Source organism: Aedes albopictus, chromosome 3, assembly GCF_035046485.1.
Source record: "Aedes albopictus strain Foshan chromosome 3, AalbF5, whole genome shotgun sequence".
Lineage (NCBI taxonomy): Eukaryota > Metazoa > Arthropoda > Insecta > Diptera > Culicidae > Aedes > Aedes albopictus.
Genome location: NC_085138.1, coordinates 349,324,868 through 349,349,626, shown reverse-complemented (window position 1 = coordinate 349,349,626; position 24,759 = coordinate 349,324,868). Strand labels below are relative to the sequence as shown.

At 40.4% G+C, this 24,759-nt stretch overlaps 1 protein-coding gene across 1 annotated transcript in view; it reads right to left on the bottom strand.

Annotated features, from left to right (window-relative positions):
• Positions 1–24,759, bottom strand: part of LOC115267702 (transcription factor mef2A-like) — a 283,896-nt gene that overhangs the window by 49,431 nt on the left and 209,706 nt on the right. Inside the window, exon 2 of the mRNA XM_062855215.1 lies at positions 19,902–20,062. Within this exon, the coding sequence (XP_062711199.1) occupies positions 19,902–20,062 (161 nt within the window). The remainder of the gene's footprint in view (positions 1–19,901; positions 20,063–24,759) is intronic.

Sequence of the window (24,759 nt, the reverse complement as noted above, 5' to 3'; positions counted from 1 at the left end):
TGTTGTAAACCCATGCAATATGGGTATTTTCGGAATGGGCTCGAAGAGTAGAAGTTGAAAATCGATGTCCGCCGCCATTTTGAAATCCAAGATGGCGGCCATCGGATTTTGAAAAATGTTGTAAACCCATGCAATATGGGTATTTTCGGAACGGGCTCGAAGAGTAGAAGTCGAAAATCGATGTCCGCCGCCATTTTTAAATCCAAGATGGCGTCCATCGGATTTCAAAAAATGTTGTAAACCCATGCAATATGGGTATTTTCGGAACGGGCTCGAAGAGTAGAAGTCGAAAATCGATGTCCGCCGCCATTTTTAAATCCAAGATGGCGGCCATCGGATTTTAAAAAATGTTGTAAACCCATGCAATATGGGTATTTTCGGAACGGGCTCGAAGAGTAGAAGTCGAAAATCGATGTCCGCCGCCATTTTTAAATCCAAGATGGCGGCCATCGGATTTTAAAAAATGTTGTAAACCCATGCAATATGGGTATTTTCGGAATGGGCTCGAAGAGTAGAAGTTGAAAATCGATGTCCGCCGCCATTTTGAAATCCAAGATGGCGGCCATCGGATTTTGAAAAATGTTGTAAACCCATGCAATATGGGTATTTTCGGAACGGGCTCGAAGAGTAGAAGTCGAAAATCGATGTCCGCCGCCATTTTTAAATCCAAGATGGCGTCCATCGGATTTCAAAAAATGTTGTAAACCCATGCAATATGGGTATTTTCGGAACGGGCTCGAAGAGTAGAAGTCGAAAATCGATGTCCGCCGCCATTTTGAAATCCAAGATGGCGGCCATCGGATTTTGAAAAATGTTGTAAACCCATGCAATATGGGTATTTTCGGAACGGGCTCGAAGAGTAGAAGTCGAAAATCGATGTCCGCCGCCATTTTTAAATCCAAGATGGCGGCCATCGGATTTTAAAAAATGTTGTAAACCCATGCAATATGGGTATTTTCGGAACGGGCTCGAAGAGTAGAAGTCGAAAATCGATGTCCGCCGCCATTTTGAAATCCAAGATGGCGGCCATCGGATTTTAAAAAATGTTGTAAACCCATGCAATATGGGTATTTTCGGAACGGGCTCGAAGAGTAGAAGTCGAAAATCGATGTCCGCCGCCATTTTGAAATCCAAGATGGCGGCCATCGGATTTTAAAAAATGTTGTAAACCCATGCAATATGGGTATTTTCGGAATGGGCTCGAAGAGTAGAAGTTGAAAATCGATGTCCGCCGCCATTTTGAAATCCAAGATGGCGTCCATCGGATTTCAAAAATTGTTGTAAACCCATGCAATATGGGTATTTTCGGAACGGGCTCGAAGAGTAGAAGTCGAAAATCGATGTCCGCCGCCATTTTGAAATCCAAGATGGCGGCCATCGGATTTTGAAAAATGTTGTAAACCCATGCAATATGGGTATTTTCGGAACGGGCTCGAAGAGTAGAAGTCGAAAATCGATGTCCGCCGCCATTTTTAAATCCAAGATGGCGGCCATCGGATTTTAAAAAATGTTGTAAACCCATGCAATATGGGTATTTTCGGAACGGGCTCGAAGAGTAGAAGTCGAAAATCGATGTCCGCCGCCATTTTGAAATCCAAGATGGCGGCCATCGGATTTTAAAAAATGTTGTAAACCCATGCAATATGGGTATTTTCGGAATGGGCTCGAAGAGTAGAAGTTGAAAATCGATGTCCGCCGCCATTTTGAAATCCAAGATGGCGTCCATCGGATTTCAAAAAATGTTGTAAACCCATGCAATATGGGTATTTTCGGAACGGGCTCGAAGAGTAGAAGTCGAAAATCGATGTCCGCCGCCATTTTGAAATCCAAGATGGCGGCCATCGGATTTTGAAAAATGTTGTAAACCCATGCAATATGGGTATTTTCGGAACGGGCTCGAAGAGTAGAAGTCGAAAATCGATGTCCGCCGCCATTTTTAAATCCAAGATGGCGGCCATCGGATTTTAAAAAATGTTGTAAACCCATGCAATATGGGTATTTTCGGAACGGGCTCGAAGAGTAGAAGTCGAAAATCGATGTCCGCCGCCATTTTGAAATCCAAGATGGCGGCCATCGGATTTTAAAAAATGTTGTAAACCCATGCAATATGGGTATTTTCGGAACGGGCTCGAAGAGTAGAAGTCAAAAATCGATGTCCGCCGCCATTTTGAAATCCAAGATGGCGGCCATCGGATTTTAAAAAATGTTGTAAACCCATGCAATATGGGTATTTTCGGAATGGGCTCGAAGAGTAGAAGTTGAAAATCGATGTCCGCCGCCATTTTGAAATCCAAGATGGCGTCCATCGGATTTCAAAAAATGTTGTAAACCCATGCAATATGGCGGCCATCGGATTTTGAAAAATGTTGTAAACCCATGCAATATGGGTATTTTCGGAACGGGCTCGAAGAGTAGAAGTCGAAAATCGATGTCCGCCGCCATTTTGAAATCCAAGATGGCGGCCATCGGATTTTAAAAAATGTTGTAAACCCATGCAATATGGGTATTTTCGGAATGGGCTCGAAGAGTAGAAGTCGAAAATCGATGTCCGCCGCCATTTTGAAATCCAAAAAAATGTTGTAAACCCATGCAATATGGGTATTTTCGGAACGGGCTCGAAGAGTAGAAGTCGAAAATCGATGTCCGCCGCCATTTTGAAATCCAAGATGGCGGCCATCGGATTTTAAAAAATGTTGTAAACCCATGCAATATGGGTATTTTCGGAATGGGCTCGAAGAGTAGAAGTTGAAAATCGATGTCCGCCGCCATTTTGAAATCCAAGATGGCGTCCATCGGATTTCAAAAAATGTTGTAAACCCATGCAATATGGGTATTTTCGGAACGGGCTCGAAGAGTAGAAGTCGAAAATCGATGTCCGCCGCCATTTTGAAATCCAAGATGGCGGCCATCGGATTTTGAAAAATGTTGTAAACCCATGCAATATGGGTATTTTCGGAACGGGCTCGAAGAGTAGAAGTCGAAAATCGATGTCCGCCGCCATTTTTAAATCCAAGATGGCGGCCATCGGATTTTAAAAAATGTTGTAAACCCATGCAATATGGGTATTTTCGGAACGGGCTCGAAGAGTAGAAGTCGAAAATCGATGTCCGCCGCCATTTTGAAATCCAAGATGGCGGCCATCGGATTTTAAAAAATGTTGTAAACCCATGCAATATGGGTATTTTCGGAACGGGCTCGAAGAGTAGAAGTCGAAAATCGATGTCCGCCGCCATTTTGAAATCCAAGATGGCGGCTATCGGATTTTAAAAAATGTTGTAAACCCATGCAATATGGGTATTTTCGGAATGGGCTCGAAGAGTAGAAGTTGAAAATCGATGTCCGCCGCCATTTTGAAATCCAAGATGGCGTCCATCGGATTTCAAAAATTGTTGTAAACCCATGCAATATGGGTATTTTCGGAACGGGCTCGAAGAGTAGAAGTCGAAAATCGATGTCCGCCGCCATTTTGAAATCCAAGATGGCGGCCATCGGATTTTGAAAAATGTTGTAAACCCATGCAATATGGGTATTTTCGGAACGGGCTCGAAGAGAAGAAGTCGAAAATCGATGTCCGCCGCCATTTTTAAATCCAAGATGGCGGCCATCGGATTTTAAAAAATGTTGTAAACCCATGCAATATGGGTATTTTCGGAACGGGCTCGAAGAGTAGAAGTCGAAAATCGATGTCCGCCGCCATTTTGAAATCCAAGATGGCGGCCATCGGATTTTAAAAAATGTTGTAAACCCATGCAATATGGGTATTTTCGGAATGGGCTCGAAGAGTAGAAGTTGAAAATCGATGTCCGCCGCCATTTTGAAATCCAAGATGGCGTCCATCGGATTTCAAAAAATGTTGTAAACCCATGCAATATGGGTATTTTCGGAACGGGCTCGAAGAGTAGAAGTCGAAAATCGATGTCCGCCGCCATTTTGAAATCCAAGATGGCGGCCATCGGATTTTGAAAAATGTTGTAAACCCATGCAATATGGGTATTTTCGGAACGGGCTCGAAGAGTAGAAGTCGAAAATCGATGTCCGCCGCCATTTTTAAATCCAAGATGGCGGCCATCGGATTTTAAAAAATGTTGTAAACCCATGCAATATGGGTATTTTCGGAACGGGCTCGAAGAGTAGAAGTCGAAAATCGATGTCCGCCGCCATTTTGAAATCCAAGATGGCGGCCATCGGATTTTAAAAAATGTTGTAAACCCATGCAATATGGGTATTTTCGGAACGGGCTCGAAGAGTAGAAGTCAAAAATCGATGTCCGCCGCCATTTTGAAATCCAAGATGGCGGCCATCGGATTTTAAAAAATGTTGTAAACCCATGCAATATGGGTATTTTCGGAATGGGCTCGAAGAGTAGAAGTTGAAAATCGATGTCCGCCGCCATTTTGAAATCCAAGATGGCGTCCATCGGATTTCAAAAAATGTTGTAAACCCATGCAATATGGCGGCCATCGGATTTTGAAAAATGTTGTAAACCCATGCAATATGGGTATTTTCGGAACGGGCTCGAAGAGTAGAAGTCGAAAATCGATGTCCGCCGCCATTTTGAAATCCAAGATGGCGGCCATCGGATTTTAAAAAATGTTGTAAACCCATGCAATATGGGTATTTTCGGAATGGGCTCGAAGAGTAGAAGTCGAAAATCGATGTCCGCCGCCATTTTGAAATCCAAAAAAATGTTGTAAACCCATGCAATATGGGTATTTTCGGAACGGGCTCGAAGAGTAGAAGTCGAAAATCGATGTCCGCCGCCATTTTGAAATCCAAGATGGCGGCCATCGGATTTCAAAAAATGTTGTAAACCCATGCAATATGGGTATTTTCGGAATGGGCTCGAAGAGTAGAAGTTGAAAATCGATGTCCGCCGCCATTTTGAAATCCAAGATGGCGTCCATCGGATTTCAAAAAATGTTGTAAACCCATGCAATATGGGTATTTTCGGAACGGGCTCGAAGAGTAGAAGTCGAAAATCGATGTCCGCCGCCATTTTGAAGTCCAAGATGGCGGCCATCGGATTTTGAAAAATGTTGTAAACCCATGCAATATGGGTATTTTCGGAACGGGCTCGAAGAGTAGAAGTCGAAAATCGATGTCCGCCGCCATTTTTAAATCCAAGATGGCGGCCATCGGATTTTAAAAAATGTTGTAAACCCATGCAATATGGGTATTTTCGGAACGGGCTCGAAGAGTAGAAGTCGAAAATCGATGTCCGCCGCCATTTTGAAATCCAAGATGGCGGCCATCGGATTTTAAAAAATGTTGTAAACCCATGCAATATGGGTATTTTCGGAACGGGCTCGAAGAGTAGAAGTCAAAAATCGATGTCCGCCGCCATTTTGAAATCCAAGATGGCGGCCATCGGATTTTAAAAAATGTTGAAAACCCATGCAATATGGGTATTTTCGGAATGGGCTCGAAGAGTAGAAGTTGAAAATCGATGTCCGCCGCCATTTTGAAATCCAAGATGGCGTCCATCGGATTTCAAAAAATGTTGTAAACCCATGCAATATGGGTATTTTCGGAACGGGCTCGAAGAGTAGAAGTCGAAAATCGATGTCCGGCGCCATTTTGAAATCCAAGATGGCGGCCATCGGATTTCAAAAAATGTTGTAAACCCATGCAATATGGGTATTTTCGGAATGGGCTCGAAGAGTAGAAGTCGAAAATCGATGTCCGCCGCCATTTTGAAATCCAAGATGGCGGCCATCGGATTTTAAAAAATGTTGTAAATCCATGCAATATGGGTATTTTCGGAACGGGCTCGAAGAGTAGAAGTCGAAAATCGATGTCCGCCGCCATTTTGAAATCCAAGATGGCGGCCATCGGATTTTAAAAAATGTTGTAAACCCATGCAATATGGGTATTTTCGGAATGGGCTCGAAGAGTAGAAGTCGAAAATCGATGTCCGCCGCCATTTTGAAATCCAAGATGGCGGCCATCGGATTTTAAAAAATGTTGTAAACCCATGCAATATGGGTATTTTCGGAACGGGCTCGAAGAGTAGAAGTCGAAAATCGATGTCCGCCGCCATTTTGAAATCCAAGATGGCGGCCATCGGATTTTGAAAAATGTTGTAAACCCATGCAATATGGGTATTTTCGGAACGGGCTCGAAGAGTAGAAGTCGAAAATCGATGTCCGCCGCCATTTTGAAATCCAAGATGGCGGCCATCGGATTTTAAAAAATGTTGTAAACCCATGCAATATGGGTATTTTCGGAATGGGCTCGAAGAGTAGAAGTCGAAAATCGATGTCCGCCGCCATTTTGAAATTCAAGATGGCGGCCATCGGATTTTAAAAAATGTTGTAAACCCATGCAATATGGGTATTTTCGTAACGGGCTCGAAGAGTAGAAGTCGAAAATCGATGTCCGCCGCCATTTTGAAATCCAAGATGGCGGCCATCGGATTTTAAAAAATGTTGTAAACCCATGCAATATGGGTATTTTCGGAATGGGCTCGAAGAGTAGAAGTCGAAAATCGATGTCCGCCGCCATTTTGAAATCCAAGATGGCGGCCATCGGATTTTAAAAAATGTTGTAAACCCATGCAATATGGGTATTTTCGGAACGGGCTCGAAGAGTAGAAGTCGAAAATCGATGTCCGCCGCCATTTTGAAATCCAAGATGGCGGCCATCGGATTTTAAAAAATGTTGTAAACCCATGCAATATGGGTATTTTCGGAATGGGCTCGAAGAGTAGAAGTCGAAAATCGATGTCCGCCGCCATTTTGAAATCCAAGATGGCGGCCATCGGATTTTAAAAAATGTTGTAAACCCATGCAATATGGGTATTTTCGTAACGGGCTCGAAGAGTAGAAGTCGAAAATCGATGTCCGCCGCCATTTTGAAATCCAAGATGGCGGCCATCGGATTTTAAAAAATGTTGTAAACCCATGCAATATGGGTATTTTCGGAACGGGCTCGAAGAGTAGAAGTCGAAAATCGATGTCCGCCGCCATTTTGAAATCCAAGATGGCGTCCATCAGATTTCAAAAATTGTTGTTAACCAATGCAATATGGGTATTTTCGGAACGGACTCGAAGAGTAGAAGTCGAAAATCGATGTCCGCCGCCATTTTGAAATCCAAGATGGCGTCCATCGGAGTTCAAAAAATGTTGTAAACCCATGCAATATGGGTATTTTCGGAATGGGCTCGAAGAGTAGAAGTCGAAAATCGATGTCCGCCGCCATTTTGAAATCCAAGATGGCGTCCATCGGATTTCAAAAAATGTTGTAAACCCATGCAATATGGGTATTTTCGGAACGGGCTCGAAGAGTAGAAGTCGAAAATCGATGTACGCCGCCATTATGAAATCCAAGATGGCGTCCATCGGTTTCAAAAAATGTTGTAAACCCATGCAATATGGGTATTTTGGGAACGGGCTCGATGAGTAGAAGTCGAAAATTTTTGTCCGCCGTTATTTTGAAGAAAAAGTAATAAAGTGAGTAGAAAACTCAAATCAGGTAATCGAAATGCACGGTGATGTCATGAAAAAAATTGTTCTGTTTTCCCCCTACAAAACAAATGCAAAAACGACCAACACCAGTAAAATTTGACAGGTACTGGTCGTTTTGTTTTCCAATTTTCTTACAGAGTGAAAAGGAAGGTATTCTGCCGTTAGGTTCTCTATTTATCACAACCTGGAGAAACTGAAAAATTCAAATTTGAGTTCTCTTTAATGTTCCTTTTCATGCGCTCTTTTTATTGTTGTCAAAGAGTTAAAAACGAAACAGCCTAACTTTTGCAATTCGAGTACGTCCACAAAAAAATTGAGTTTCTGGCATGAAATTTCAGTTGGGTGAAAAAAGCTTACAATTAAGTTTTTTTTTTCAAATGGAAGCAACATCAATAATATCAACTCATAATTGGCTAGACCAAAATGCTCTAGACACACGCAAGTGACGAGAATTACGATATACCCACATACCTGCACAGGTTGGATTGTCGCAACAAATACAGGTTGCGACATTGTCATTATTGTTGCGCGATGGTTGAAATTCAATTCAGTGGTCTTGGGAAATATCCACGCATTTCCCACTTCGGCAAAAAAGGGCCTCTAAGATCTTTCCGGCTTAACACTCATTCGGCTCCGATGATCATTCAGCTTAATGACCTGGCTAAAATATAAACGACTCATAAGAAAGTGATCATTCGTCATAAATAATTCCAAAAGTCCCAGTGAAGAAACAGGGGTGTAAGCAGTAATAAATAACAAAAGTTCCATAAACAAATAGAAAAGTGCATAAATAAATCAAAAGTTTCCATAAAGAATTGATTTTTTAGCAATTAAAAACGTCAAAAATGCAATGAATAATTCAACTGTTGCAATAAAAAAAGCCAATTTTCCCACCAAAAAACTTCGAATTTTCCATAAATAAATCTGATTTTTCCATAATAAATTAGAAAATTCACAATAAAAAAATATCTTAAAGGCAATAAATAATTCAAAAAGTGCAATAACAAAAAAATAAATTATCAATAAATGTCGAAAAACGAGCAATAAACGTAAATGCATTTTGAGCCAAAAATTACATAGACCATGCGGCGAAGCCGCATAGAGGATTGAGGAACTGAGGCGGCAGAAGGCCGCCGAAGTTTCCGATATCCGATGCACCGCAACTGCATCGATTCGGTTCTAGGCAAACCATAGATTCAAGAATTTGCCCGGTATAATGCAAACATAGATGTTATCCCTTTTTTTAGGTCCGACGAGCGATAGCGAGTTCGGACAGCAAGCAATTGCTTGGTAAATTGCAATCATAGTTGCGCAAGCTTTTCAGTCGATTCAGTCATATAAGTGCGATTCAGCATTTGACTGTCTCATACTTTTCTGCATTTGTTTTTCATGGGTAATTTCGTCATTTTTTATTGCATTTTTTGAATTTTTTTGTTGCTTTTTCGATATTTTTTTATTGTGAATTTTCTAATTTATTTTGGAAAAATCGGATTTATTTATGGAAAATTCGAAGTTATTTGGTGGGAAAATTGGCTTTTCTTATTGCAACAGTTGATTTATTCATTGCATTTTTGACGTTTTTAATTGCTCAAAAATCAATTATTTATGGAAACTTTTGATTTATTTATGCATTTTTCTATTTGTTTATGGAACTTTTGTTATTTATTACTGCTTACACCCCTGTTTCTTCACTGGGACTTTTCGAATTATTTATGAGAAATTTTGTATTTATTATGGAACGTTTAATTGTCTGCCCTTCGGTGCGTCGCACAGTGCTGCGAATGTATGGAACTTCAGGACAAAACTCATAACTAACGTACCATACATTTTATCTCCATAGTGTCTTCGGTGAAGTTGACAAACTAGATAAAAGCTACAATTTGCATAAATGTCCTATACATAATTCATAATCGCTTAAGTGTCTTAAACGCCAATTTATTAAAATCTTGCTGTTTTTTTTTCTAGAATGCAATTTAGGCAACTATATAAACAAATAGATCATAATAAAAAGGTGATTGCAAGAATGGCTTATTTACCAATCTTTACTCTCATCGAACATTTTGTTTCTTGAAGGTCGTGCGTTTGGCCATTTCTTGTCCAGTTGCTTACTTTGAAACTGGAGAAATCGTACAAGTTTACCCTCAAACTCTTCGTAGAAATCAGCAGTTTCATAAGGAAACGAGGGAACAATATAAACTGATACATTTTTCGTTTGAACGGATCAGAAAAGAACACTTGATCAAAAATATCTTCGATTTTGACTATAAATACATCACTCGGAAAAAAAGCTCGATTACTAACAAATTAGCAAATAAAAGCAGCTGGAGTCGAATTCAGTATCCAGTGGATACTGTAAAGAAAACATGGTGAAAAATTCAGAGAGGTCTTTTGAGGTCATTTTTTGTTTCATCAATTTGAATTTTGGGGTCGTTTTTCCTCTACGCTATATAGTACTTACATTATGACATTTTATTTTCACAAATATCAAAACATGTTGCCGTGCTAAACGAAAAAAATAGATTCTACTGATGTGTTGTAGACCTTCCATTTTGAATTTCACTGAAAACTTAAACGTTCAATAATGTTGAGCTAGGCCAAAGATGAATCTGTTTTATAAAATATTATTTTTCTAAGGACAACGAAAACACTGTTTGGTAATCTAGGTTTTTTTGGTGTAATAAACACGATCTTCAAGCATGTATGAACAGCATGGCATACTAGATTGAACAAAATTTTGAAGTCGATTTTTTCACTTTTGTCTATGGGGCGCAGCACTGTGCGTCGGCACTCAGACGTAAAACTTGATTTTGACATAGACCGTGCTTTTCAGTTGGGTTTTGCCCCAACCAACGACCAACCAACGAGCGGCACTGTGCTTTTATTTTTCCGCGTAAATGGAAAATCCCAAATTCCTAAATTTGAGTACATTTAAACTTACTTTTAAGTTTTTTTTATCTCCTCTCTCATTTACTCTCTATATTGTTGTCAAAGTTCGAAGAGCAAAACAACCCAACTTTGACAGTTCGGTGCGGGAAGCAACAATTGAACAAAAAGCACAGTGCCAAAGTCGGCTCATACAGGTACTCTTCGATATAACGTACAAAAAACTTTTCTCTTTGTACGTTATATCGAAGTGTACGTTATATCGAAGCAGAGAAAAATTTAATATTTTTTATGCTAGTATTGATGTATTCGACGTGAAATTAATCCCAAATAATGATTTCGGTGAAATTCACAAAACCAATAATGAAAAACTTGAGTTTTGGCGAAAAAGTCATTTCGTTTTTTGTGCTTCGATATAACGTACACTATTTTTTCCCCCAAATTGCGATAATTCTGGGTAACAAGGCTAATGCTGCATCAAAACATTGATTTGAGTGATTTCGTAGTTTATCAAAGGGTTATTCGCAGAAAAATTAAAATTTTTCAATGTTGTACGTTATATCGAAGCAAAATGTACGTTATATCGAATTCGCTATATCGAGGGTACGCTATATCGAGGGTACGTTATATCGAAGAATACCTGTAATTAATTATTTTTTACTAGCCGTCTTCGACAGTACACTGAACGGCGGCTTGCGGTGAAAATTACTATTCTGAGGGTCAATTTAAATGCACAACGCCACTAAATTTGTGCAGACTGAGTTTCGTTTTAATTCAACAGAATTATGTTTTAAATTTTACCATGGACTCGATTTTCAATTAAAAAAAGTTTCTGTTGGCAACCGGATTCGAACCAAGAATCTTGACATCACCAGGCTCGCACGCTACCACTCAGCTATCGAACCGGTTGATGTGAGAAGAAACAAAACGCACACAAGAAGCGTTGGTGGGTCGATGATCATGTTTTGCCATGGTAAATTTAAAAACATTTCCGTAATAATTAGCGAAAAAGCCGTAACCAACAAAATGTACACAATTTGAGTAATTGCAGGAGTGAAAAGAAGCTAGATTTATCTTCTAAATGCTCACAAAGTTTCCTTGATATCACTTTTCTAACTATTGAAAATCACTGATTGAGTGAAAGGCGTAATCCCATTCTATTCCAAACGAACAAAAACAAGAATTACGCCTTCTACTCCTTTGTTTTGTTTGGTTTTTTGTTTACGAAAGTGAAAGGCGAAACTGAAATCAACACGTAAACACGGCGATAGTAGAAGGCGAAACTGAAATCAAAACGTAAACACGGCGAAAGCAAATGGCGAAATTCTGTCAAAATCATAAACAAGGCGAATAGTAAAAGGCGATTCTGAAAATGATATCGATTTCGAGGCGCATAGTATTGGGCGAAATTAGCATTCTCAGGTATCAATTCAGGCGTAATTAAATAAATGCAATTTTTAGTGCAAAAAATACCTAATTCGTGCAGTGTTCTTAGAAAAACAAGAAACTATGTCAGATCTGTATCAATTAACCTTATTTAAGTTGAATTATTCTGTATAACTTCTAAATAGGAATTAAAATTTGATCAGCAAAATTCGGTTGTTGTTTTCGCATTGTTATTGCTTTGCTAGTTACGCCCTATTCGCGAATTACTCCCGATTTGTGTGCTTGTAATTACTGCAAGGCTCCTTTCAGTGTACCCAAGTTTAGGTATATTGAACTGGCAGTTGGGTGAAACAAAACTTAGGCAGTAAGTACATTTTTTCACACGGGATCTAATGTGAATAACCCATCCCAGCATTATTTCCAGAAACTCAAATTTGGGTACCCGCAAGCAACCCCGCCGAAGTTGGGTGAAATAAACTAATATTCGAGTACTTTTGTTTCTCCGTGTAAATAGTTGAAACACACACGCTAAACAACCCAAATTTGAGTTCTTTTGACGCAACCCCATAGTTTGGCCCTGGGGGCTGAGAATAGACTCAAAATGGTTGTCAAGATATTTCCGTTCACCGCTGTTAAAGTATCTTCATCGATCTGTCATAACTCCAACAGCTACTGTTCTTATGTAGTTCCACTTGACAGAAAAAGTATTGCAACAAGTCAAACAAGACATGACAAGGTGCACTGGGTCACGTGGAAAGCAAGGAAAATTATAAAAATGGTTATGATGCCATTGTATTTAATTTTGCAACGACGATACATTAAAATTTCCACCATTCATTCCGAAAATACCCATATGGATTAATTGCATAAGTTTTCATCGATTTTTTATGTCAGATGATCGCCATCTTGGATTTCAAAATGGCAGCGGACATCGATTTTCGACTTCTTCTTGTCAAGCCCATTCCGAAAATACCCATATTGCATGACTTTTCATCGATTTTTAAAATCAGACGGCTGCCATCTTGGATTTCAAAATGGCTGCGGACAAAGATTTTCGACTTCTACTCTTCGAGCCCGTTCCGAAAATACCCATATTGCATGAGTTTTCATCAATTTTCAAAATCAGGCGGCCGCCATCTTTGATTGGAAAACTGCGGCGGACATCGATTTTCGACTTCTTCTCGACGAGCCCGTTCCGAAAATACTTATATTGCATGGGTTTACTACAATTAATGAAATCCGAAGGCCGCCATCTTGGATTTCAAAATGGCGGCGGACATCGATTTTCGACTTCTACTCTTCGAGCCCGTTCCGAAAATACCCATATTGCATGGGTAAACAACAATTTTTAAAATCCGATGGCCGCCATCTTGGATTTCTAAATGGCGACGGACATCGATTTTCGATGATGATTAACCTGGGTTTGTTAGGGGAGTATCTGTAAAATATCTGTCAAAGGATGCAAATTCTTAGTGGAATTCAAAGGAACAGTACTTAACGCGATTTTCTTTTTATTTATCGATTTTCGACTTCTACTCTTCGAGCCCGTTCCGAAAATACCCATATTGCATGGGTTTCTATCGATTTTCAAAATCCGATGGCAGCCATCTTGGATTTCAAAATGGCGGCGGACATCGATTTTCGACATCTACTCTTCGAGCCTATTCCAAGAATACCCATATTGCATGGGTTTACATTTTTTTTTTTAATCCGATGGCCGCCATCTTGGATTTTAAAATGGCGGCGGACATCGATTTTTGCCTTCTACTCTTCGAGCCCGTTTCGAAAATACCCATATTGCATGGGTTTCTATCGATTTCCAAAATCCGATGGCCGCCATCTTGGATTTCAAAAAGGCCGCGGACATCGATTTACGACTTCTACTCTTCGAGCCCATTTCGAAAATACCCATATCGCATGGGTTTACAACAATTTTGGAAATCCGATGGCCGCCATCTTGAATTTCAAAATGGCGGCGGACATCGATTTAAGACTTCTACTCTTCGAGCCCGTTTCGAAAATGCCCATATTGCATGGGTTAACAACAATTTTGGAAATCCGATGGCCGCCATCTTGGATACCAAAATAGTGGCGGACGTCTATTTTCAACATCTACTCTTCGAGCCCATTCCGAAAATACCCATATTGCATGGGTTTACAACAATTTTTGAAATCCAATGGTCGCCATCTTGGATTTCAAAATGGCGCCAGAAATCGATTTTCGACATCTACTCTTCGAGCCCATTCCGAAAATACCCATATTGCATGGGTTTACCTTTTTAGAAATCCGATGGCCGCCATCTTGAATTTCAAAATGGCGGCGGACATCGATTTTCGACATCTACTCTTCGAGCCCATTCCGAAAATACCCACATTGCATGGGTTTACAACAATTTTTGAAATCCAATGGTCACCATCTTGGATTTCAAAATGGCGCCAGACATCGATTTTCGACTTCTACTCTTCGAGCCCATTCCGAAAATACCCATATTGCATGGGTTTACAACATTTTTAGAAATCCGATGGCCGCCATCTTGAATTTCAAAATGGCGGCGGACATCGATTTTCGACATCTACTCTTCGAGCCCATTCCGAAAATACCCATATTGCATGGATTTACAACAATTTTGGAAATCCGATGGCCGCCATCTTGGATTTCAAAATGGCGGCGGACATCGATTTTCGACATCTACTCTTCGAGCCCGTTCTGAAAATACCCATATTTCATGGGTTTACAAATTTTTTTAAAATCCGATGGCCGCCATCTTGGATTTCAAAATGGCGGCGGACATCGATTTTCGACTTCTACTCTTCGAGCCCATTCCGAAAATACCCATATTGCATGGGTATACAACATTTTTTGAAATCCGATGGCCGCCATCTTGGATTTCAAAATGGCGGCGGACATCGATTTTCGACATCTACTCTTCGAGCCCATTCCGAAAATACTCATATTGCATGGGTTTACAACATTTTGTAAAATCCGATGGCCGCCATCTTGGATTTTAAAATGGCGGCGGACATCGATTTTCGACATCTACTCTTCGAGCCCATTCCGAAAATACCCATATTGCATGGGTTTACAACATTTTGTAAAATCCGATGGCCGCCATCTTGGATTTTAAAATGGCGGCGGACATCGATTTTCGACATCTACTCTTCGAGCCCATTCCGAAAATACCCATATTGCATGGATTTACAACAATTTTGGAAATCCGATGGCCGCCATCTTGGATTTAAAAATGGCGGCGGACATCGATTTTCGACTTCTACTCTTCGAGCCCATTCCGAAAATACCCATATTGCATGGATTTACAACAATTTTGGAAATCCGATGGCCACCATCTTGGATTTCGAAATGGCGGCGGACATCGATCTTCGACATCTACTCTTCGAGCCCATTCCGAAAATACCCATATTGCATGGGTTTACAACATTTTTAGAAATCCGATGGCCGCCATCTTGAATTTCAAAATGGCGGCGGACATCGATTTTCGACATCTACTCTTCGAGCCCATTCCGAAAATACCCATATTGCATGGATTTACAACAATTTTGGAAATCCGATGGCCGCCATCTTGGATTTAAAAATGGCGGCGGACATCGATTTTCGACATCTACTCTTCGAGCCCATTCCGAAAATACCCATATTGCATGGGTTTACAACAATTTTAGAAATCCGATGGCCGCCATCTTGAATTTCAAAATGGCGGCGGACATCGATTTTCGACATCTACTCTTCGAGCCCGTTCCGAAAATACCCATATTGCATGGGTTTACAACATTTTTTGAAATCCGATGGCCGCCATCTTGGATTTCAAAATGGCGGCGGACATCGATTTTCGACTTCTACTCTTCGAGCCCATTCCGAAAATACCCATATTGCATGGGTTTACAACAATTTTTGAAATCCGATGGCCGCCATCTTGGATTTCAAAATGGCGGCGGACATCGATTTTCGACTTCTACTCTTCGAGCCCATTCCGAAAATACCCATATTGCATGGGTTTACAACATTTTTTAAAATCCAATGGCCGCCATCTTGGATTTCAAAATAGCGGCGGACATCGATTTTCGACTTATACTCTTCGAGCCCGTTCCAAAAATACCCATATTGCATGAGTTTCAATCGATTTTCAAAATCCGATGGCAGCCATTTTGGATTTCAAAATGGCGGCGGACATCGATTTTCGACATCTACTCTTCGAGCCCATTCCGAAAATACCCATATTGCATGGATTTACAACAATTTTGGAAATCCGATGGCCGCCATCTTGGATTTCAAAATGGCGGCGGACATCGATTTTCGACATCTACTCTTCGAGCCCGTTCCGAAAATACCCATATTGCATGGGTTTACATTTTTTTTTAAATCCGATGGCCGCCATCTTGGATTTTAAAATGGCGGCGGACATCGATTTTTGGCTTCTACTCTTCGAGCCCGTTCCGAAAATACCCATATTGCATGGGTTTCTATCGATTTCCAAAATCCGATGGCCGCCATCTTGGATTTCAAAAAGGCCGCGGACATCGATTTACGACTTCTACTCTTCGAGCCCATTTCGAAAATACCCATATCGCATGGGTTTACAACAATTTTGGAAATCCGATGGCCGCCATCTTGGATTTCAAAATAGTGGCGGACGTCGATTTTCAACATCTACTCTTCGAGCCCGTTTCGAAAATACCCATATTGCATGGGTTTACAACAATTTTGGAAATCCAATGGCCGCCATCTTGGATTTCAAATTGGCGGCGGACATCGATTTTCGACATCTACTCTTCGAGCCCATTCCGAAAATACCCATATTGCATGGGTTTACAACAATTTTTGAAATCCGATGGTCGCCATCTTGGATTTCAAAATGGCGGCGGACATCGATTTATGACTTCTACACTTCGAGCCCGTTTCGAAAATACCCATATTGTATGGGTTTACAACAATTTTGGAAATCCGATGGCCGCCATCTTGGATTTCAAAATGGCGCCAGACATCGATTTTCGACTTCTACTCTTCGAGCCCATTCCGAAAATACCCATATTGCATGGGTTTACAACATTTTTAGAAATCCGATGGCCGCCATCTTGGATTTCAAAATGGCGGCGGACATCGATTTTCGACTTCTACTCTTCGAGCCCATTCCGAAAATACCCATATTGCATGGATTTATAACAATTTTGGAAATCCGATGGCCGCCATCTTGGATTTCAAAATGGCGGCGGAACTCGTTTTTTGGTGTCCGGAAGATAAAAATTGTTGATTAAAACCAATATTTTATTTTAGGTTAATATTTTTTATTCAATTTTTTCCCACTATGCGGAAGATTTATGTTCCGGTTTTTTCTATCAATGATAGGATAGATAGAGATAATGATAGAATTTTTCTGATAGTATCTTTTTTCTAAAGATAGATGATAGAGATAGACCACGTCTATCCTTGATAGTAAAAATGCTGATAGTATCAGTAACCTTCTATCAGCTGATAGAGATAATTATTCTATCTTCTATCCATCAGTTTAAAAAAATTGATAGTATCTCTATCAGTGCCCCTACTGATAGTATCAGTTGATACTATCAAAAGATAGGAGTGATAATGATAATTGATAGAGATAATTTTGGTGCCTGGTTGACGGAGATGTTCTTGAAGTTGTTGAAGAATTTGTGTAGCTTGGAACAGTAGTGACACAATTACGTTTGGGGGTTACGTACACAAGGCTGAAACACAAAAGGCTGAAATAACAAAAGGCTGAATTACAAAAGGCTGAATAACGAAAGGCTGAAAATATCAAAAGGCTGAAAAAACATAAGGCTGAAATAATGATTCGACTAGTTCTCAAACGACGAGCACATAAGCAGTCATGCTGAAGACCAGCCCAACACTAACATCACAGACAAACAGACATAACACTCTTATTATCCATATCGTACACTGTCTTTTTGAAAATTTGCTAGTTGGCCGACCAGCCCTGGCACTTGTATTGGTTTGCTTGAGCTTGACATTTGACGCACACTACCGCTCATTGGTTAATGGTTGGCCAAACTATTTTTTTGTCATTAGGCGAACATGTTTCCGTGACTATGTATTACAGCGGGAATCGTTAGGACTGTTTGTCCGCGCTAACAATCCCATGCTATAGACTGTTTCAGAAATTATGAATACACTAACGATTAACTGCCATTTCTATTTAAGCACAATATCCAAATAAGTTTCTTCTAGCTCTTATAGTAAACATGCTAACGAAGCAAATAATACCAATTCTGTTGATGTTTCTAGTAAAAGTTAAAAAATAGGGCTCTGTAAACTAGATGATTAAAATTTGAAGTTGCACAAAGTGGTCAAAAAATGTAGCATAGTAGAAAAGAAAAAATCTCACAGATAAAATATTTAATTTCCAAACACAATAAAAATTGCTGTGATGACAAATGGGTAAAAGCGAGATGCAGCAACTTCGAGCAAGTTCAACCTGCGTCGTTGAACAGGACTTATGATAGTATTTCTCCAAAGAATAGCATATGTTTAAAAGAAGGGAAAATCTCTGATGACATTGTTGGCAGCTGTCATGGCAACCAATCTCAACAGCATGACTCGAAAGAATAGCTCATGTTCAAAGAAGGAAAAATCTCCGATTGAAATATCATCAGTCATTTTTTATGTTCGTTGGTATACATCATTAGCCTCTTCACTAAGCACAGTCTATGACTAGGGCTCATATATGTAGCCGATATGGCAAGCGAACGGGTAGTCATGCTGAGAGTGACCGGTTCCATTCTCGCTCATGCCAGGAACTTTTTGTAATGGAAAATTCCTTGACTACCGTGGGCATAAAGTATCTTCTTGCCTGTCACACGATATACAAATGCAAAGTGATCATTGACAGAGAAGGCTCTATATTAATAACTGTAGAAATGCGTAAGCTGAGAAACAGGCTTTGTCTCAGTTGGGACGTTACGCCATAAAAAAGAAGAAGAAGAAGAAGTTCTATAACTCCTTTCCTGCATTTTCGCAAATTCAGCCTTTTGTGCATTCAGCCTTTTGAAATTCAGCCTTATGTTAGCATCCCACGTTTGGCGTGCAGTGAAAATATTGTTTTCAGCTACGAGCACGATCTATGATGGATTACAGCATCAGCTTTGGTTCCGTAACCAAAAATAGGGTGCGGCTCGAAACTCTGTGCGCGCCGCACACGCTGGCTGTTACGAGGCAGCACACCATGTTTGATCGTTTGCGATAAACGATCTTGGCCCCAAATGAGTTTTAAGGTATTTCCGAGGGAACTCAGGTGCATTTCATGGGGTTTCAGAAGCGTTTCAGGGGGCATTTTGTGGCCCTTTTCAGGCCACTCAAACGTTTTCAGGAAAGTTTTTGGAAGTTTCAGGGTGTTTCAACAGGTTTTAGTGTCTTTTCAGGTTGTTTAAATGGGCTTCGGGAGCGTTTCAGAAGTTTTCAGCGGCTTTTAGAGAGGTCAAAGGTTTCAGGAGCATTTTATCAATTTTGATTATTTTACGGTTCGAAAGGTTTTCATGAGCATTTAACTCTAGTGACAAGCATGCTGATCGTGTACTATGTCAACGTGGTGAGCATCAGCCAATGCACGAAGAAGGTTAAGCAGGTTTCAGGGCGGTCTTAGAAGCATTTATATGGGTTTCAGGGGCGTTTTAGGAAGGTTTTAGGGTGTTTTATGAGTGATATTAGTTTCCAGGGAGGTTTCAGGGATTTCCAGTGGGTTTCAGTAAAGTTTTAGGATATTTGAGGTGGTTTTAGAATTGTTTTAAGGGATTTCAGGGCTTGGAATGGCTTTTTAGTGACGTTTCAACTTGGATGCGTTATATTTAAAATTATATGTACCATAGGACTAATGCCACGGAAAAATGCGATATATAGACCTCTGAAATTATGGCCTTAGACGATATAATACTACTTCATACAAATTGGCATTTGGTAGGTTGACAACTGCTGGTATTTTCGAAATATTTCTGGCTGAATTGTATGTGGAGTGAAAGTTATGCTGCACTTATATTCTTGCTGTTCTTAACCCTTGTATGATGTTGGGGTCAATATGACCCATATAGGCTCGCTGAACATGCACTACGCCAGTGTGGTGGGCCTAGCGTAACATCTTAGGAGGGTTAAACATGCTCAATAAAGTCATTTGACTAGTCACTTACCGTTTTGTAGAACATGCACGCCTGCCGGTCCTCGTCCTCGCCCTCCGGACAGTCGATGAACCCGTCGCAGAGCACGTGGTCGTCTATACACCGATACCGGCCTTGCCGGTCGGGCGTCGGACAGGCAAACCGCTCCATGCCGTCCATCGCGGGCGGACATTCTGCAATAGAGATAGAAAGAGAGAGACCGAAACATCCTCATTAGTTTTGAATCGAATTTAAAAATTCCCACGAGTGTGATTGTTACACAGCAGCTAGCAGCAATGCAGCGAGATACCGGAGGGAGTCGTCTTCAATTTCGGACAAGACATTGTCGTCACCATCATAGTGGCTATGAAGTCACAGTGAAGACGATGACAAGAGGCCGTTAAAGGTTTCCGGCCTTGATGGGAGGATTAAACTTTTTTCTTGCCTCGCGTTTTCCGGTCGCCAAGTGGGGCAAAAAGCAACATTATTATAATAGAAATGGCGGAATGGAAGCATCGTTACGGTGGCGACGACAACCGAAATGACGACGAAGATGAAGACGATTGCCCGGCTGAAACAATAGAGAGAGCGACAACGATTTTCTCCGGATGTGGATATAATTTTATTCATAATTTCGTCCTCGGTGCTTTGGTGTTTTTTTCTGTTGCTGTCATTCTGGTGACATTGTCTTCTATGGACGCCATTCATTCGGTGCAAGTCGTGGGGGTGGATACCAAGGGGTTGTGGGAATTTGGCTTCCGGGCCAGATGAGCCATGACGCACATCGCTCGAAATTCTATTGGCGGAGGGCAAACTCGCGAATGCGGACGCGGATAGGCACAGTGACGTGGATTCGTATTGTACGAGGTCTGCTTTTCAAATCGAAAATTGCATTTTCAGCGGAAGCAGTACACTCAGGCAAATAAACCTAAGATTATCATAGGGTCTAACTTATGAAATGGCCTTTAAACAATTCATAACGATTAGAATGATTTTCATAAGGTCGCTTTATGACGCAGAACCGACTCACAGCTTGGCTTTCGGCTTTTATACGCGTCAGCGTTCTCAAGCGTCGATAGCCGTGTGGGTTGGGCACGTGCTCAGTGATCTCGACGTTCATGGATCGATTCCAGTCTGCATCATTTAACGATTTTTCTGCTCTTTTCATAAGTTTATCTTATGTAATAAGCTCATAACAAGCACCATCAATTTTCATAAGGTATTCTTATGGCATTGAATGTCGTTACGGTTCTTACGTTGGCACAAATCACGAAAATTTGATAGTATTCTTATGGCATCCATACTTTACAGTTATGGCTAAATTTCATAAGGTATTTTGATGAATTTCGGTAGCTAACTTCGCTGAGTGTACAGTATGGAAAATACTGTGATGAAATGCATGAAGATAGAATTAAACAATAGGTACTTGCATTTATATCTGATAAACCCCCGAAACAATTATCTTGATGAACTGTTAATAAAATGTTGGAAATGACCTTTGATAAAACTGTCAGAAATTTTTTAAATCGCACGCGGCAACAGCATCATGTCAATATTGCGTACCGTGCTCTGTACGAAGTAGACATCAAGACACTGTCGAAAAAAAAAAATGCCACTCAGATATTCACGTCAAGTCAATGTCGTCGCTGCCGTTGCTGCTAGTCCTCTAGTCATGTTGATTGTTATGTAAATTGCTATCTGGCTGGGTCGGTTGGTAAACGACTTTTTTACGCTACTTGGTGGCACGCATTAAGCAAAAAAAAAAAAATGGCAGCATTTTTCCGCGATGCTGATCGAATCAATGCCGTGTGTGTATATGCCTGTACTGGGAATCACAGACATACTGACGGAACACCTTGACTAATTTCGAAAATCCGTCGGCAAATCAACAAACTAGATACAGAGTATCTTTGAGCCTGCTGTAGGAAAATACATAGATGGACAATTCTCGCTGAAACCAGGCCACTATTTACATTACGTTTGGGATTTTTATTATTTCTTGCTTAAATATTCGCTAGAAAATGATAAAAACCCAGATTAATCCACCTAGTAGTGATAGTGCCTTTCTCGTAGAATATGTACTCATGATCTTTACGCCGACATTAGCCGATCCTGGGAACACTTATGCGGCAGTGATGAAAAATTCATTTCGTCATATCTAAATTCAATCACCTACAGCTCATTTTAGAAGCTGAACCTGAGAATATGGTATATGAAAAACTTGTGCGGCTAGACCAGTTCTGCGAGAAAGTCACGGAAAAACTGCTATTTTTCGAATATTTAAGGTAAATGTCACGGACTAACTTCGAAAAATGCCAATGATATTCACGGTGAATATCATTTGGCATTTTTCAAAGGTAGTCCGTGACATTTACCTTAAATATTCGAAAGATTGCGGTTTTTCCGTGACTTTCTTGCAGAACTGGTCTAGCCGCACAAGTTTTTCATATACCATATTCTCAGGTTCAGCTTCTAAAATGAGCTGTAAGTGATTGAATTTAGATATGACGAAATGAATTTTTCAGCACTGTTATACGCTTAATACGATTCATGTAAATTTGACCTCCTTATGAACCCAAATTGTGCACATACATTTTAGATGCATCAAATTATTTTTTTTTCTCTTGCATATATGAAGACTGTCCATTATTTCGCTTTTAAACTTACCCAACGTTTACCAGACTATAAAAAAAAGCCATATGATATGGTCTGAGAATTTTTTTCTTATCAACTGTTAATAATGTTACCTAAAAAGCCGTGATTTGAGGTGTCATATGCATGGGTTTGGTTCACTTTCAGATTTGGCCTCTTCCATCGGGACACACGAAACCGGTTCCGGAACACTACCGTTAGTCTCTAACCTAATAAGGGTGTTAGGTTCATGAGTGCAAACTTTTATTTTCTTGCACCGCGTATCGGCGGCGTTGTCCTTTTATTTCATACGTACAGTTGCTGTGGTTCGGCAGGTGATCAAGACTGTATGCGCGGTGCAAAACGAGATACCAACGTGCGCTAGTTCCAGTGGCACCAGTGTGCAAAAAAGTGCTAAGAGAAAATTCAAATTTATTACGCATTTTTCAAAGATAATTTACAAAAACGAACTTATTTGCTCTAGAAAACTAAGTTATTTAACTAAACCAATAAATTCAAAGAACGTTTTGGTGGGAAATTTAATAATTTTTCGAATTAACGTTAAAAAGCTGCGACAAGTTTGACCATGTTCAAGTTATAGCCAGTTTGAGGCAAGCAAAGTAAAACACATGTAAAGTTCAATTCCTACGTAACGGTTGAGATTTGACCATGTGCGTAGAATTTTTTTCATCATTTTTGATCCTCTATCACTCCTTAAAAAATTGCTTTCACGAACCTAACACCCTGTATAGTCTGAACCTATATGCTTGCTAACGTTCATAATGTTATCAAAAAAGCCGCGCTTTGCTGTGTCGCATGCATAGAGGGATACCCGGAACTGGTTCCGGCACTACCGGCAGTTCATAATGTGGTCTCTGCCTACTTCCTGGATAACCAGTCATCAGGTTCTCGGAAAAGCCGTTATTTGTTGTATCGCATGCATGAGATTGGTTCTCTTTTATATAAGGCCATTTTCGGTGCGACACGGTTCCGGAACACGGCTGGTTCAGCTATTGTCTGAGACTATTTTCTTGCTAACCGTTCATCAGGTTATCGAAAATACCGCTGTTTGATATGTCGCATGCGTGGGTTTGGTTCTCTTTTATATTTGGCCACTTCCAGGGGGGACATCCGGAACCGGTTCCCGAACACTACCGGTGGTCTGATACTATTCCTGCTAACCGTTTATCAGGTTACCGAAAATGCCGCTGTTTGACGTGTCGCATGAATGGGTTATGGTCAAATTTATATTTGGCCTCTTCCGGCGGGGCACCCAGAACCGGTTCCGGAACACTGCCGGTTCAGATATGGTCTGAGACTATTTTCCTGCTTACCGTTCATCAGATAATGGAAAATGCCGTGGTTTGATGGGTGACATGCATGGGTTTGTTGCATTTTCATGTCTGGCCCCTTCCAGGGGTACCGGTCCGGAACACCTAAATGGCCATAACTCCGAAGCAGCTGGACCGATCTGAACCATTTTCAATAGGAAATAATGGGACCACATTCCGCGTCGAATGAACCGTCGTTCATTAAAATCGGTTGAGGTTTACTGCCAAAAAGTGACGTGAGTTATTTTTGTACACACACACATACACACACAGACATCACCTCAATTCGTCAAGCTGAGTCGATTGGTATATGTGGCTCGACCCTCCGGGCCTTCTATCAAAAAGTCATTTTTGGAGTGAACATATAGCCTTTCCAGTACACTTGGTGTACGAGAAAGGCAAAAAGATAAAGCGAAAAAGCCTTTTCACCAAATTTGGAGCATTTTCCCATAGTTTTCATAGGGTGGCGATAGAACAAATCGTTTTATCATTCTATCTGTTCAATTTCAAATTTCTCATCAAAATCGTCAAAGATCCACTTGTAGAGCTTTCAAAAACGCACATTTCCGTGCGCGGAGAATGTTGGTACGTCATTCCGTTCAAAAGATATTAATGATTTTCTAGAAAAATGGGCGCTTCTCAACTTTTTTTTTTAAGTTACAGACATTTTTTGATATGTTTTATAACAATATTTCTTCTGTTGATTGCTGAAAAAATATATTTTTTATCTTTGTCCTAATCCGTAATATCGCCTTAAAAAAACTATGAATTTTGAAGAAAAACGCTCATAGCTTTTGAACCAAAACAGATAACGATCGTCTCCGCGCACGAAACGACACGTTTTTGAATGCTATATAAGTGATTATTGGGCGACTTTCAAAGCTACATAAAAACTGTCTTCAGCAAACTTGTTTAAAATTGATAGACCT